The sequence below is a fragment of the Theobroma cacao genome, chromosome 2 (genome assembly GCF_053813885.1).
Source record: "Theobroma cacao isolate CCN51 chromosome 2, ASM5381388v1, whole genome shotgun sequence".
NCBI lineage: Eukaryota > Viridiplantae > Streptophyta > Magnoliopsida > Malvales > Malvaceae > Theobroma > Theobroma cacao.
In genome coordinates this window covers 18,790,509-18,806,619 of record NC_142640.1, presented here as the reverse complement: position 1 = coordinate 18,806,619, position 16,111 = coordinate 18,790,509, and the positions used below count along the sequence as shown (strand labels likewise).

At 34.7% G+C, this 16,111-nt stretch overlaps 1 protein-coding gene across 1 annotated transcript; it reads right to left on the bottom strand.

Annotated features, from left to right (window-relative positions):
• Positions 1 to 2,397: 2,397 nt before the first annotated feature.
• Positions 2,398 to 14,616, bottom strand: ARA-2 (Ras-related small GTP-binding family protein). The gene is made up of 2 exons (XM_007044039.3): positions 14,250 to 14,616; positions 2,398 to 3,141 (listed from the first exon to the last, which is right to left on the bottom strand). The coding sequence occupies exons 1-2, from the start codon at positions 14,468 to 14,470 to the stop codon at positions 2,706 to 2,708; spliced, it is 657 nt and encodes a 218-aa protein (XP_007044101.3). The 5' UTR covers positions 14,471 to 14,616; the 3' UTR covers positions 2,398 to 2,705.
• Positions 14,617 to 16,111: the final 1,495 nt, after the last annotated feature.

Genomic DNA, 16,111 nt, shown 5'->3' with positions numbered 1-16,111 from the left:
TTTAAAGTAAACTCTCAAAAACAGAGTATTATTTCTTGAGCTTACATTTTCTGATCCATCTTCATTCTTTTAAACTAATCTCACCTCATAAGCCTTTTTAAAGATTTAAAGCTTCCTAACCCATTATTGTAAAGTTATACCTCCATAGCGAAAGGTAGAAAGGTTATACCTCTTTGAAAAGGTAGAGAGCTTGTGCTAAATCCTTAAAATGCAATGTTGTAAAGGTTATACTTGATCCTAAAAAGGTAATGCTTGTTAAAAGGTTACGAGTGATCCTTAAAAGGTAGTTGCTTATAAAGGTTATGCTTGAACTTGGTTGAAAAAGGCAGTTAATAGTGGATTCAAGCTCCTTATGCTATCAAGGGAGAAAACATAGACTTTGAAAGTCGAACCTCTATAAAAATCATGGTTGAGTTTTTCTCTTCTTTTTTATACTCATTACTTGCTTTATTCGTCATCTTTTAAGCTTTTACACTTTGGTTCTTAAGCTATGCTTTCAAAATTTTCATCTTTACCTCTATTTTCAAGAAAGAACAAATTTTTTTCTTAAAGACCAGTTCAATCCCACCCCCCCCCCCCCCCCCCCCCACCCCCCCCTTCGTTTCTTTATCTTAAGCTTCTTGATCTAACACATGTGGTAGCAATTTTGACTTCTAGCCTTTTGATTTAGCCTCAACTCTGTCCACCACAAGTTTCCAAATTTTCATCAAAGCTTGTCTAACCCTAATAATAATCCTAAATAAATGCCCCAACCTTATAATGTATTCTAGTTGCCCATGATCCCAAAACCTCTGCATTTACTCCAATACCAAACAGGTTGCTTTTCTGAAAGTTAATCTTTAAACCAAATGCAATCTAAAAACACTATAACACTCTTTTCATATTCCACAAGTCTTCAAGATTTGGTTGATAGAAAAGTAAAGTATCATCTGCAATATACTTGTAAACCACCATCACCAATAAGGACGCCACAACATAAGTTTTCTTCTCTGGCTTTACTCATCATACAACTGAAGACCTCAACTACCATATTAAGTAAAATGGTGACAAAGGACGCCTATAACGTAATCCCCTTTGAAACTTTATTGGTTTTGTGAGTAACCCATTCACTAATACAGATACTAGAGTAGTTGACACACATTCCATTATCCATTGTTGCTACTTCCTCTCAAACTCATCTTTTCCATAGTTAATTCGAGAAACCTCCAATCACACTGTCATATGCTGTATCAAAGTCCACCTTGAGCATTAGTCACCCACTACAACTTTTTTGCATTAGATCAACCACCTCATTTGCAATTAATGTTGAATCTAATAATTGTTTGCCTTCAACAAAAGCAAACTAGTTTTCCCCAATTACCTCACCAATTACCTTAGTTGATTTGCTAAAACCTTAGCTATGCTTTTGTACACGCATCCCACAAGGCTAACAAAGCGATATTCCTCAATGGCACTAGGGTTTTTGATCTTCGGGATCAAAGTGATAAAGCTTCCATTTGCCCTATACCTTAACTTCCTTGTAATGTAAAAATCTATGACAAATTTCATTACCTCATCTTTCACCACTACTCATTGGGTTTTGAAGAAATTTAAGTTAAATCCATTAGGACCAACAACCTCATTTCCATCACACTCCTTAATAACCCGCCAAACTTTAATCTTTGTAAAAAAAGACTCCCAACACTGAAGCATACTCATATTTCAATGTCCAAATTCCACATTTTATATCTTTTAATCTTTGAGTCCTTTGAGTCCTTACAAAAAGTGCTTTACTTCCTCCTTATTAATTTGTACAAGATCATCTATCATCTAGTTATTCACATTAATACTCACCAAGCAATTGACCATTTATGAAAATGATGAAATAAGAATATCCTCCTCTAGCACTTGTGTTCATTAGGTCACGTATATCTAAATGTATAAACCCAGTAACATACTAGCTCTCTCTATCTTTTCACAAAAAAATAGAAGAAATAATTTTCTAGTTTCTAAAGCAAATAACCAAAGTAACAATCTGAGTGACTTTCTGCATTTCACTTTTAAATTTACTTTCCTCAGTACATTTAGTTCTCAACAATTTTCCTATTTCAAAATTTAGAGTGAAAACCTAAATCAAAAAGTTTTTCCTCATAATATGATATTTGTTTTGGCATGGACACAGATTTTTTTTTTTTTATAGGCAAAGACAGTCACTCATTTAAAGGGACAATATTGATACAAAAAGGTTCTAATCCTTAAAGGATCTGACCTTTTAGCAGGAAACTTAAAGGCATGGTCCAGCACCCATAAAGATAAAAAGTATAGTGGGGCGTTGGGCAACCTTGCGTCTACGTTATAAACGAATAAAATTTGAATCCAAAGCATAAGGACTAACAATTTAAGTACTGCCACATCCCCTTCAAAGCCAATGCAAGAAATTAATTTAGCAACTCTCAGATTTTCTCACGCGTTTTAATAGTAAGAAGGGCATAACAATTAAAAGGGTTGCGACCAGGAAACAGGCCATATTTGAAACTTAGGCAGGAAAAAGAAATGGAAAAAGGCCCATCAAATGTTTGGTTATTGGTATTTTTGGACCAACACCTTAATTAAAGGCCTTCTAAGCAAGTTCCAAAGCAACAAGCTAGTTTTTCTTTCTAATGACAGATTATATGTAATCATTTACAAAGAAATACCAAGTGCAGTGTAAACCCAAACAAGCAAACCTAGTTTGAGCAGCATCCAATTCTTTTAAGAACAGATCCTTCATCCTTGACATTAATGGTCTCTCCCCTGGACGGAACAGAAGAGGCTGCAGCATCACCACCTGTCTCGACAGCCCTCTTGCTCACAATCCGGTATATCTGAGTAAGAACCTCAATGAAAGCATTTTCAACATTGGTTGCATCCAGTGCTGAAGTCTCCATGAAATAAAGAGATTCCCTCTCAGCAAAAGATTTCCCATCCTCTATAGAGACAGCTACAAGGTGTCGCAGATCTGATTTGTTGCCAATTAGCATGACTACAATGTTAGGGTCTGTATGATCCCTCAATTCCTTCAACCACCTTGCAGCATTCTCATATGTAGCATGTCTTGTGACATCATAAACAAGCAATGCACCAACAGCTCCTCGATAATAAGCACTAGTAATGGCCCGGTATCTGTCAAAAAAAGTGAGTGAAAAGGACAACTGAATGTGTTTTAATATTTATGGTTTGTAACCCTAAAAATATTGCAGTTTCGTGCACTTGTCAGTTTAACAGGAATAGTTACAACAGATTTGTTATAGGGCACACTCAAGTATAAAAGAAAAAAAACAACTAAATTTCAGATTGTGAAGAACAATTGCTCAATGGCCAGGCAACCCAGACGTGACCAAAATTACAAAACGAGCTCACTATGGTCAGTATCTACATGGCATTTGGTCTAACACTTCAGACCAAATTCCATGTCCATAAAGAAACTCAAAGAGAAGGCACAAAATGTAGAGGTGGCAGGAGTAGGGTGGCATTCAAACCAAACTTAATAGAAAAGAAAAGGAAATAATTTTCTTCTCCAGAAAACGAATGTGCAGGCAAAACATTATTGGCAATAACCATTACACCACCATGACAAACAAATGCCACTACATTGGATAGCTCACCAAACAGAATCTATCAATGCAATCAACTTGCTTATATAATTATATAAGCAAATCAGACTTTGGTTAAATCCTAATGGTTAGTATATAGATCATTCAAAGCATACCAAACCAGTGAAAAGGGTAGCAGAGCCAAGACAGTTCCAATGTAAATGAGTCCTGAAACTTAATAAAACATATACAGCAAAGTATCACTAGATGAATTCTCAGAATGAATTATATGGAGGCAGATCATAATACTTTCTCAATGCTTAAAAGCATAATTACAAAATTCCCCAAGTTTTTAGAAACTATACTCTTCCATCCTTGAGATCCCCTAGTTCTATACATTTACATTCATTAACTGAGTTTATCTCAGGGGGGGCTACAGGTGGAAAAATTTACCTGAACCCAAAAACCCATCCAAACCCACTCGATATCCAATGGATTGACTAAAAAAGGTCAATGACCCCAAAACCAACTAACACCAAACCTCCAAACCCAAGGCAACCCGAATACAAAATAGCTCAAATCCGACATGACCCAAATACGAAAGGATCCGAATCTGAAGCAATGCTATAATCACAAGGGTGACGGAAAAACATTAAACTATCACAAGAAGGTTGTTAAAGGAAAAGTTAATTACACATTTGGCACTCAAACTATAATGAAATGTTAAATCAGTATCTAAAGAAAAGAAAAATTATACAATAGGCATCCTGAGCTTTCAGATAGTATACCATGTTAACCCATACTATACAACCGTTCCAAACTTAATAGGGAAGAAAAGGAAATAATTTTCTTCTCCAGAAAACGAATGTGCAGGCAAAACATTATTGGTAATAACCATTACACCACCACGACAAACAAATGCCACTACATCAGGTAGCTCACCAAACAGAATCTATCAATGCAATCAACTTGCTTATATAATTATATAAGCTAATCAGACTTTGGTTAAATCCTAATGGTCGATCATTCAAAGCATACCAAACCAGTGAAAAGGGTAGCAGAGCCAAGAAAGTTCCAATGTAAATGAGTCCTGAAACTTAATAAAACATATACAGCAAAGTATCACTAGACGCATTCTCAGAATGAATTATATGGAGGCAGATCATATTACTTTCTCGATGCTTAAAAGCATAATTACAAAATTCCCCAAGTTTTTAGAAACTATACTCTTCCATCCTTGAGATCCCCTAGTTCTATACATTTACATTCATTAACTGCATTTATCTCAGGGGGCGCTACAGGTGGAAAAATTTACCTGAACCCAAAAACCCATCCAAACCCACTCGATATCCAATGGATTGACTAAAAAAGGTCAATGACCCAAAACCAAATATAACCAAACCTCCAAACCCAAGGCAACCCAAATACAAAATAGCACAAATCCGACATGACCCAAATACGAAAGGATCTGAATCTGAAGCAATGCTATAATCACAAGGGTGACGGAAAAACATTAAACTATCACAAGAAGGTTGTTAGAGGAAAAGTTAATTACACAAATGGCACTCAAACTATAATGAAATGTACAAATCAGTATCTAAAGAAAAGAAAAATTATACAATAGGCATCCTGAGCTTTCAGATAGTATACCATGTTAACCCATACCATACAACCGTTAACTTGGCGCACCTATGTGGCATCTGACCAGTCTATTTATGTCATGTGTACGTCATGTGTTTAAAATAATGCTAAAACATTTTGTGAAAATTTTACATAGATGCCATGTAGCATCCAACAATTAGCAGATCTTGAGAGAGATTTTTACCATCCAAGAGAAAAAAACTATATATTTTTTCAATTGCTGTTGAAAAGAATGTTGATGGTTCCATCTGATGTATACATGACGAAATAATTTTGATCAAATGCCAAATATATAAGCCAGTTGCCTTAGCGGTGCAATAGTTTGGGTTAACATGGTACATAATTGAAAGGTTCAAGGTGCAAATTGTACATTTAGTTTTCACTAGGTATCAATGTGTACATTTTGATAAATTTCAAGTACCAAATGTTTAATTAAATCTAATCGGAAATATCACTTGTTAGAGGCAATTTTGGGAAATTATGAAATTGGTCAGATTTTTTGTTTTTTTTTTTGGGTTCAGTTTCAAGTAAAATAAATTAGAATATAACAATTGTAGATTACCTTTCATTTCTATCTAGAAGTTAGGGTAAAACATTTGTTTACCTTTCGTTTCTTTCTAATTATACATTCTATTAAGTCCTTTACACAGCATAAGAACCAATTTTGACTAAAGGTTAAGTCCCTCTTACAACAATTTTTTACTCTTAAAGGTTAAGTCCACTACCTTTTCTAGGTTAAGACTCTCATCAACACAACTACCAATTGACAACACACTTTAAGCCTAAAACTGTTCTCCATTCATTCTATCATGCATGTTTTATTACAGAGAGTTGCCATTAAATATGAAATTACAAGATCATCTTCTATAACCAGTTGGTGTAATAGCCATCTTGTTAAAGTATCGAATCTTGTAAAGCAGATTAAGTTAATCACAAAAAGTTCAAAGGATGCTTGCTTGACATTATGTCAAATCCAGAACACAACACACAAACATAACAGAAACCAAGTTAGGCTTAACTCTTTGCTAATATCATCCCCAAATTAGAACACTATACAATTTCAATACAAATAGATTACCAAAGGCTTCATGGTATTGTAATGAGCTCTAAAATAACAAACCATGGGTAAAATCAAGGTTTTGAGCCTACCCATTATAGGTGTAAGGCATCAACAAGATATGAAACAAAACTCTTGAAGATAACTTAGAAACTCTTGAAACAAGGTTTAAAAATATAAAGGGGATGCTCTTAAAAAGATACAAAAAAGAAAAACAAACAAACAAACAATTTAGAGTGAATGTAATAGCACCAACATTCAAAAATATTAACACTGTTTTCATTCCCCAAGTGTGAATGTTGATGTTTCCGGAGAATAAAGAAAAATAAAACATTCTGAAGATCCAGTGGCATTCCCTAAAAACTTTTTCTACTTTAAGCAATTCTAAGTGAGAAATACAAGACCCCTCAGAGGTTTGCCCAAAAATTCTTCTCCCCCATGCATTCTAATAAACACTCATTTATCCCCCTAAAAAGTAATAGGCATAAACATTCCATTGGTAATAAAAAGCTTCTGGTTATTTCAAATTCCAAGAACACCCTGATTTTCTTTTCCCCCTTTTTCTTGTCTTTTTCCTCCCTCTTTCCTTTCTTCTTCCATCTGCCAGCAAGTCATCATGAAATTAGCAGCCATAATCTGGGCTATAGGACTGCTTCCAACCATCAGCAGGCTGGATCCATCAGATTTGGCCATATCTGGCCTTGCAATGGCTGTTTACAGCCTCAATAGGCTGGATCTGGCCTGCCTAGACTGTTTATAGTATTGGCAGCCAAATCAAACCATGCCATGGCCATTTTCAGCCTTGCCAGGTTGGATTCAGCCCTACCTCTTTCAGAGTTGGATCAGGCTGGATCCAACCTTACATGGCCAGATTTGACCTCAGCAAGCCAGTTCAAAACTTGTCTTGACCATTCCCAGCCTCATCTAGGCCAGTTAGATCCAGCCAACAGCAGCACTGAATGTCTCAAAATCCTAGTTTCCAATTTGGTACAGGGACAAGCTCCCTGGTGGAAGGCATGAATAAATGGGCGGGGGGCGAGAAGGAATGGAAAAAATGGAGAAAAAGAGGAAAGTACTCGAAAGGCATAGAAAAAGGAGAGCAAATAATCAACATAATTTATATAAAAGGGAATCAGGTGACAATGTAAAAGAGTTTAAAATAAGAAAAAAAAAAAGAAGAAAGAAATAGCATATGCACTATCTACTCGATCAAGAAATTGGATATTGGATCTTTGAGGGAACTCAACCACATTCTTGTAAAACCTCACTTGCTGAATTACATTTACTCTAACTTAATATATAGGGCTCTAGGACCCCATTGAGATAAGCCTAAGAAATAATTTAAAAAATAACAAATGATAAGATATCACTTTGAGTGATAATAAACCCAGTGATATATAATGAAATTAACAGAGACAAAATAACCAAGTTAAAATAACTAATTCTAAATGATTCTAAAGGGAACAATATATCTTTTGGTTTGAAACAAACTTGGAAACTAACAGTGTTACTTCTAAGGGGGTAAATTTGTGTTCGTATAGATGTAGGAAAATATAGTTTATTGGCAGGCATTTTAGGGCATTAGATGACTAATAGGGTTACTTCTATATTTATCCCCAACTTTAAAGACCCATTTTCCCCCACATTTGAGAGTGAAATTTAAATCAAGGGTAAAAACAGGTCAGATTAACTACGTCAAGTGACTAGTCACCACAGAAACATAAATAACTGCTGTTACACCATAAACTTGACTGATGACTGAAGTATAACGACAAACTGTGGTACATTCAAAGATGAAATTCTAATGGACACAACATTGATGAATATGTACAACTCCAAGTCCTACTGTTTTCATCTAAACTGAGCACAACATAAAAGTTACAGGTCAGCTATTCGCTCTCTCTCTCTCACACACACACATACATGCACATGTGCTCTCGCACATGCAGAAACAAAAATCTCTGCCAAAAACTTGTAATTAAATGGCCCTCTAAAAATCAGGCATTCAATTAACTGTCCCGTTAAGAATGGCAACTTTGTTTCAATTATAATGACCAGCATTTTTTTTTTCTATTAATGGAACCAACACCACCATGAGAAAAAAAAAAGTCGTGTAATACCTTGAAACCCAGAAAAGAATTGCCAAATTTGTTGCACAAATTTTACCATTTAAAACACTTGCATTAAAAAACATATCCCTCTTTTTGCAAGAATGTTGCTGTGAAAAATTATTGCTTTGGATCAGCAAAAGAAGTTCTTGGTTAAAGCATCCATTCTTGCCTGTAGTTTTAGGACAATTCCTTGCGTTAGCAAGCTTTGGTCAGACTTTCCAGTAGGTCTTCCTAAAAGGTCAACTTCAAGATCTCCTGCCTCATACTTCTTTGAGTTTCTGTTGTGCGGATTTCTTTTTCTTTCAATCAACTTTTGGACACCAATTTTTCAAGCAAACTGGACATGTAAAATTGACATCCCAAAAACTATATTTCTTTTACAGACCTAAAAGCACATTCTAGGAGACTGCCCAACCCAAACTGTTCTACAAAAACATCAGGCTTAACAAAGTAAGGTTGCATCATGAACTGCATAGGAAACATAAACAGGGTCTCCAGTCTTTTTTTTTTTTCTTTTGTGATGGTGACTTTCCCATCTGAATTCTTTATAGGTTTGGATAGATTCATCAATTTGGTGTAATTTTTTATAGTCGACAACCAGGTTTCTGGTATTAGCTTAATGAGCTCATATCTGTATGGCTGTTTTGGAATATGAACCCAGTTGGGTGTGCTTTGAGAATCTAGTACAATAAATAGAGCTTCTCTAGAGGTGGAAAGAGCCAGATCAAAATAGTGGTTTGGAATTCTTTAAGCCATCTAATTGTGGAAGGTGGATGCAAAAGTGTCCTGTACTTACAGGTTACTAGCAATCTGGGATTAGGCTTTAAGGCTGTAAGGAGTCCTTTATCATGAAGGAACACACAGACATTGGAAGAAGATTCAGACTCTTCCCACACTCGAGCGTTTTCTACAGTCCCAATACAAGCATGCTGGTATTTAGTAAATCTGGAGTCCACGAGTAATTCTAGCCAAAATTGTAAGATCTTTTCTTTCATAAAAAGGTTCAGGGTCGATAGATAACTCCAAAATGGAGATGCGTGTACCCTTGGATATCCTTGCGTAGTCCATAGTCTAGGAAATTCAGAAGGGATTTCCATAGTGACGCTATTTTGGTTAAGTAATGGAATAGGACACTAGTCAGATTTGGTAGACTGGACTTACAGGGAAATTTGGAAAAGATAGAGCCACCGGAGAGGGTGCAGAGGATTTATTTGATGTATGTGAAGAAATAGACAAGGAAGAAGAAACGATGGTTGCTCAAAAAGATGCTGAAATGGAAATCAATGGAGATATCACACCTAACAATGCTGGCTCACCTGAATCTATTTGCTAACCTACTTGAGCTACTACTGCACAAATAAGAAAGCAAACCGAAGGGAACGGAAATAAAAGGAGAAAGCATGTCAATGTTGTTATGACAATTTTAGTGTCTGAACTGGGAAAGATTTGCATTGCATTTGAAAGAGCTAGAGAGGAATTCAAGCTGAATGCAAGCATTTTTGAAAAAGAAAGTGCAAGGAGATGAGAGATGCATGGCTTATTCCAATGAGATTATGAAGATTATGAAGAAGACATGTTGACTGCTAGCGAGATTTGATGAAAGATAAGTCAAAGATTAACTTCTTGTTCAGCTTGCCTTCACAATTGAAGAAGAAAATTGGCATGAAGCTGCTTGGGAGCACTCCTATATACAGATACAAACCATCATTTGATTTTGATATTTAACTTCTAAAGTGATTTTGGATCTAGTTCTTGAGATGTGAACCCAGGGACTTTTGGCTGTCATCTCAGGAGTTTGAATAAATATTTAATTGGACTTGGAGTACTTTCTGTGGAAATTTTCATGGTTTTATGGATACTTTTGGCTAACTGATGTTTAATTATTGGCTATAGAAAAGGCAATGGCTGTCTTACAGAACATGTCAATTATTGGCCTTTATAGGAACATGTGAATGACTTGACTGGCTATTTTAGGGAATTAAACTCATCAAACTTGGTTCATGCCTTGCACCAATAGAACAATGGATTGTTACTTAACAACTTGTCCATTCAATATCCATATTCTGATCGCCACCTCAGATATATTAGATCCAGTTGCATTTTATTGGAATTGAGAATTGAAACTGTTGCTTTCCTTTCCATCCTTATTACTAATAATAAGGTTATTTTGAGTATTTTGCACTCCTTAATCTTTTTTTCTATGCAATACCAAAAACAATTATTTAAGATCAGCTGTTCATAACAATATTACGCCAAACATGGGAATCTAGGGTCATTAATGATCAGATCACCACAGTAATCTTGAAAGTGATACCAAAAAATACCTCAGGCTCTTGGGTTCAATTAGTGTAAGACGTGTGTATGGGCACTTTGATGTACTCCCTGTGGGCTCAAGGTTTGGCTTGTCTTCCCAACCAATTGGCATTAAAGCAAAAGATTTGACTTGGATTCAACGAGTTTGTTGATGCAATGTTTCTCAAATGTGAAGGTGAGTGCATTGAGACAACTTAGACGTAGGGAAATGCGTGGTTGAATGCTAGCCTAAGGTGCGTCAATAGCAATGAATCAAAGCAAAGGTGGTGCACTAGGGACAACTTGGACACAGGGGGATGTGTGTGGTTGAGTGCTAGAATAAGGGTGCATGGGTAGCTGAGAGAAACAATGTGGTTTACTTGCACAAGAGAGCTGAACACAACTCACAAGTGAACGTAGGAGATTTGTTGAGGTTTACATGTGAGCGTGTTGTCCCAAATCAAACAGAGGGATGTAAAAGTGGCATATGGAAAAAGAGGATTCCAAGAACCCATTAGGTTAGGATTTGAGCAAGTGCTGCCCATTACATGTATGTATCAGCCCTTTTGTGTGCTTCCCATGGCCTCAAGGTTTGGCTATTTACTCAAAGTCCACTAAATCAAACCGGAATGTACCACTTTCTTCCCAATAGACCTTCTATATTTCCTATGGTATTTCGGGTCACCTTAATAACATTGGAATAGAAATCTATTTAACAAGTTGTCTAAAAGCTTAAAATACTTGGAAGACATTTCCAAAGCATTTCAACCAACCACAGCTGCCAGGGAACACATGGCAACCTTTCTCATATAGCTCAGGCAGATTTTTGTAGTGATGGAACCAATCACAATTGCTAAAGAATGCTGCTTATCTTTCTGATTATGATCCAAACTATGACTACATGAATCTCAACAAAATTATCAAAAAAAAAAAAAAAAAAAAAAAAAAAGACAGCTAGATGCAAGGGAACTTTATTGATATTTAAAAAAGTGCTTTGTTCTTATTGTGTAAGATAAGGACCTTGTGTCTATACTTTTACGTTTATGAATACTGATTTTGCATGGACAGCTTTACCTAAAGATGTCTGCCCAATGTGCTTTCTAATAATGTTCTGTTTCCATCTTCTCCAAAGTCCTTCTACAAAGAACTTTGTAAGAGAAGTATTGGCAGAGAACCCCATGGTAATAAAATTACAATGAGCTTTGGTTTGCTTCCATGGCCTCAAGGTTTGGCTATTTCCCAAAGTCCACTTAATTAAATCCGAAAGTACCACTTTCTTCCCAGTAGAACTTCTATGTTTCCTATGGTATTTCTGTAGCCTCAATAACATTGGAATAGAAATCTATTTAACAACTTTTCTAAAAGTTTTAGAGTACTTAGAAGACATTTCCAAAGCATATCAACCAACCACAGCTGCCATGGAACACATGGCAACCTTTCTCACTTAGCTTGGGCACATTTTTGTAGTGATGGCTCAACCAGCCACAATTGCTTAAAACTGCTGGTTATCTTCCTGATTATGACCCAAGCTATGATTACATGAATCACTCATAGTAACAAACTTATCACAAAAAATAAGCCACCATGATGCAAGAGAACTTTATTAGTATTTTAAAAAAGTGCTTTTATCATGTAAGATAAGGACATTGCATCTATACTTTTATAAAAACTGATTTTACATGGACAGCTTCAGCTAAAGAAGTGTGCCCAATGTGATTTTTGTTGTTGTTGTGTGATGCAATCAACCTTAGGTGCTACTCCTGAAGAATCCTAGTGTGAAGTTTAGGGATCTTTTCTCTTCTTCTTCTCTTTCCTTTAGTCAACTTTCCCTTGTTTTCTTAAGTATTCATATCAGAAAATTGCTTTAAACCCTAACTTCCTAGCTGTCCTACATTAATTTGTGCATGCGTCTAGCATATGTAATGCCGCCAATTAGTTTTGAAATTATTTAAAGAATAACATGTAATATCTATTTTCAAATTTTGTTATGTCAAGCAGCAACAACAAAGTTTACCACAAAATAACAATAGCAATAATAAAAGGATTCACCTTATCAACAATAGTTTCAAAGGGTTTGGATAGGAAAAAAGTTTTAAGTTGCAACCTAAGCATGCAGGAAAATGCTTACTTCATTCAGATTATATTCTTGGAGAATAAGGAGCTTATAGAAAATTTTTTAAAATAAAATTAAGCTTGCATAGACCTTACTACCATTTGCTTTGGGTAGCCTTGCAATGAAGTGAGTATTAACTTAAGCCAGACCACCAAGCCATCATGTTGGGCAATATCATAAGTACCAGACAAACTAAAAACCATCAGCTAAAACGATGCAAACTTGCCTAAGAAAATGCCCTGTCAAAATGTAGCGAGCACAAGGAAGAGTTTGTAACCCATAACTTCATTGTAATTCAATAAAAAGATGGTCAAATGACTCTGCCATAATTTAATATTATTAATGGCTTACATCTTTGTCACATTGCATCCAGATTACAGGCCTTTTACTTTAAAATAAACTTATATTTATTATTAAAATTGCTAGGGATTATGTTTTATAACTAAACCATTATATTATAAAGTAATTTAAAGGAAGTAAGCAGCCCTAAAGTTTTTGCCAATCATTACAGCATTCATTCTTTTCCTCTAAAAAATTTTCACTGTCAATATACAAGGAAAGGATAAAGTCTTCCACTTCGAGAAACCAGAAAATAACAGGATTTGTATAAATCCAATAACTTTCTGTATGTTGAAGAAAATATGGTCCAATAGATCTCATCTGATGGGAACCGAAAAACAGGTGGAATAAAAGTAATAGAAAAAGGACAAATGAACTACAATAATGCTATATCCTCACTCAAAAGCAATTCACAAAAAGCAGAACACACCATTCAACTGAAAGAGACAGCAGCAAACATTTGCAACAGACAACTAGGATAGAAGCATAGAAAAATAAACTTTAACTCTTATTGGATAAGCAAGCAATTGAATGAATCATATTGTTAAAAAATGAAGTGTAATTGTCCACTGTAACAGACATAAGCTCATTAACCATGCAATAAACCATTCAAAAACTCACCATAACAACAGTTTGAACATTTCCAGTTAGGTATAAACAAAAGGATGGAATCCAATATGATATTCAAGCTTCACACATCCATTATATTGTAGATAAATTAACAACAAAAACAAATCCTACAGGTTGCATCCTCTCAAGAGCTAGAATCACCTCTGTTTATAATCCTAAAATTTTGAAGGAACAAGAAACTTTCATTTGCTTCACAAACTGAGAATTTCTGAACACAAAAGCCTCGGTGATCTAACAAGAAATATTCATCCTTCCTGCCATCAAATGCCCGTGATATTTCATATAACGCGAAATTTTATGCCAGGAAATTCAAAAAGTACGACAAAACGAAAAAACTGAACAGCTTTCTCAGCATCAAGAAGACAACAAACGAAAAAAAAGAAAGTTAAAACCTAATTCAAAAGTGGCAAATTTGGGGCTAAAAACACCCGAACCCATGAAAGCTCAGATAAAAACAACTAAAACCACATATCAAAAGGCAGCAAAAAGGCTCCAACATAAAAAGTTAAACTAACCTTTCTTGCCCAGCTGTGTCCCAAATCTGAGCCTTGATGACCTTGCCATCAATATTCAAACTCTTAGTAGCAAACTCAACCCCGATAGTAGACTTAGACTCCAGATTGAATTCATTTCTTGTAAACCTCGAAAGCAAGTTGGATTTACCAACACCAGAATCACCAATCAGAACAAGCTTGAACAAGTAATCATAGTCATCTTCGGGTTTGTACCCAGCCATGAAAGAGAGAGAGAGAGGTGAGTTTGGTTTTTGCACAACAGCTTGAAAGTGGAGAGGAAAAGCACTGTTGTCGGGCTGGCTGGAATCCAGGGAAAGTGTAAGTAAACCTGTAACGGATTACCTAAGTTTTTGCCCAAAGTAAGGTATTTATAATAAATCTTTATAGTCCCAAAGTAACATTTCCACATCAGCCTAAAATAACACTATATTTTTTCTTCATTTCACAAATTTTCCTTCACTTTTTCTCATCACCTCCTCTGTCCTCACACACCCACTGCCGCACCTTTCATCATACCGCCGGTCAGTCGACTGCAACATTAGCCACATATAGCTGGCCTCCCCTCCCCTTAATTTACTTTCAAACTAGCATATACTATCCACAGTCAAACACATGCCCACTCTTTCTCCCTCTCTATATTTCCAATACTTGTATGGGCCTCGATATTTTAAATGTGAGTTCAATAAATCATACATTCTGCACAATTATGTTTTGAAAAACCTGAAGTTTGGTTATCATATCTAATCTTTATGTACACTTAAGATTAACTAATTTTACATAAGAATTGGGAATAATCCATTAAACAAATATTTTATCACACATTGAATTATAATAATTTAATATCAAATTTAAGTCTTCTTCTATTATTTATACAAAATTGAGTTTACTTACTTTCATTAATTGTTAATTTTGGTTCAATCCTTGATGTTGATAGTGTAGGAATGTGGGCTTACCTTTTCAACAAAATATACCACTCCCTTCTTTGATCGAAGGAGTTTGCCTTACAAATATTCTTTCGTGCACGTAACAATTTCTTCACTCTCGTTGTTATGGAGTGGCTACTAGAGTCCTCCGCAAAGAATTACACGTTCCAAAACCCTTTAGCCTTTGATGGTACCTCAAGAATGAAGAGAAAAAAAAAGAGAGAAAAAAGCTTTTTGACTTTTCTGACTTACAGAAGAACTCACGTTCATTCTTTTTGCTGTGTTTTGAAACCAGTACGTCTATTCACTATTTATAGACATATTAGGGATATAGAGATACGATATTTTAAATTTAAATAAATTAAATTTAAAAAATAAATAATCCTTATTTAAATTTAAATAAATTAAATTTAAATACAATGGATAGATAATTTAAATTTAAACAAATTAAATTTAAATTTATACTATCTCAAATATTTATTATTAATTATTCAATTAAAATATATCAGAACAATATCTAATATTAATTAATTGAATATTAGTTAATTATTCACAAATAATTAATAAAGTTGCATGTCATGTGGACGCACCACATTTAAATGCAACAGATAGAATTTCTATGTGTAATATGTTAATTCGACATTGACCATATTTCTAGATATGGACATGACTTTTAATAAAAACCTTTTTTATTTTTTTTAAATTCTAAAAAAAGTTATAAATAATGTTATATTTTTCAAATATTTAAAAAATTTGAGAAAATTGGAAATAATTTTTATGCTAAAAAATCCCAAAAAATAGAAATAATTTTTGTTTATTAAAAAATTTTGAGAATTTTTTAAAAATGAAAAGTATATTTTTTTCAAATTCTAAAAACCAAATAATTTTATTTTTTTAACAAAAAAAGCTTGAAACATTAAAAAATTTACTCGTAGTGGT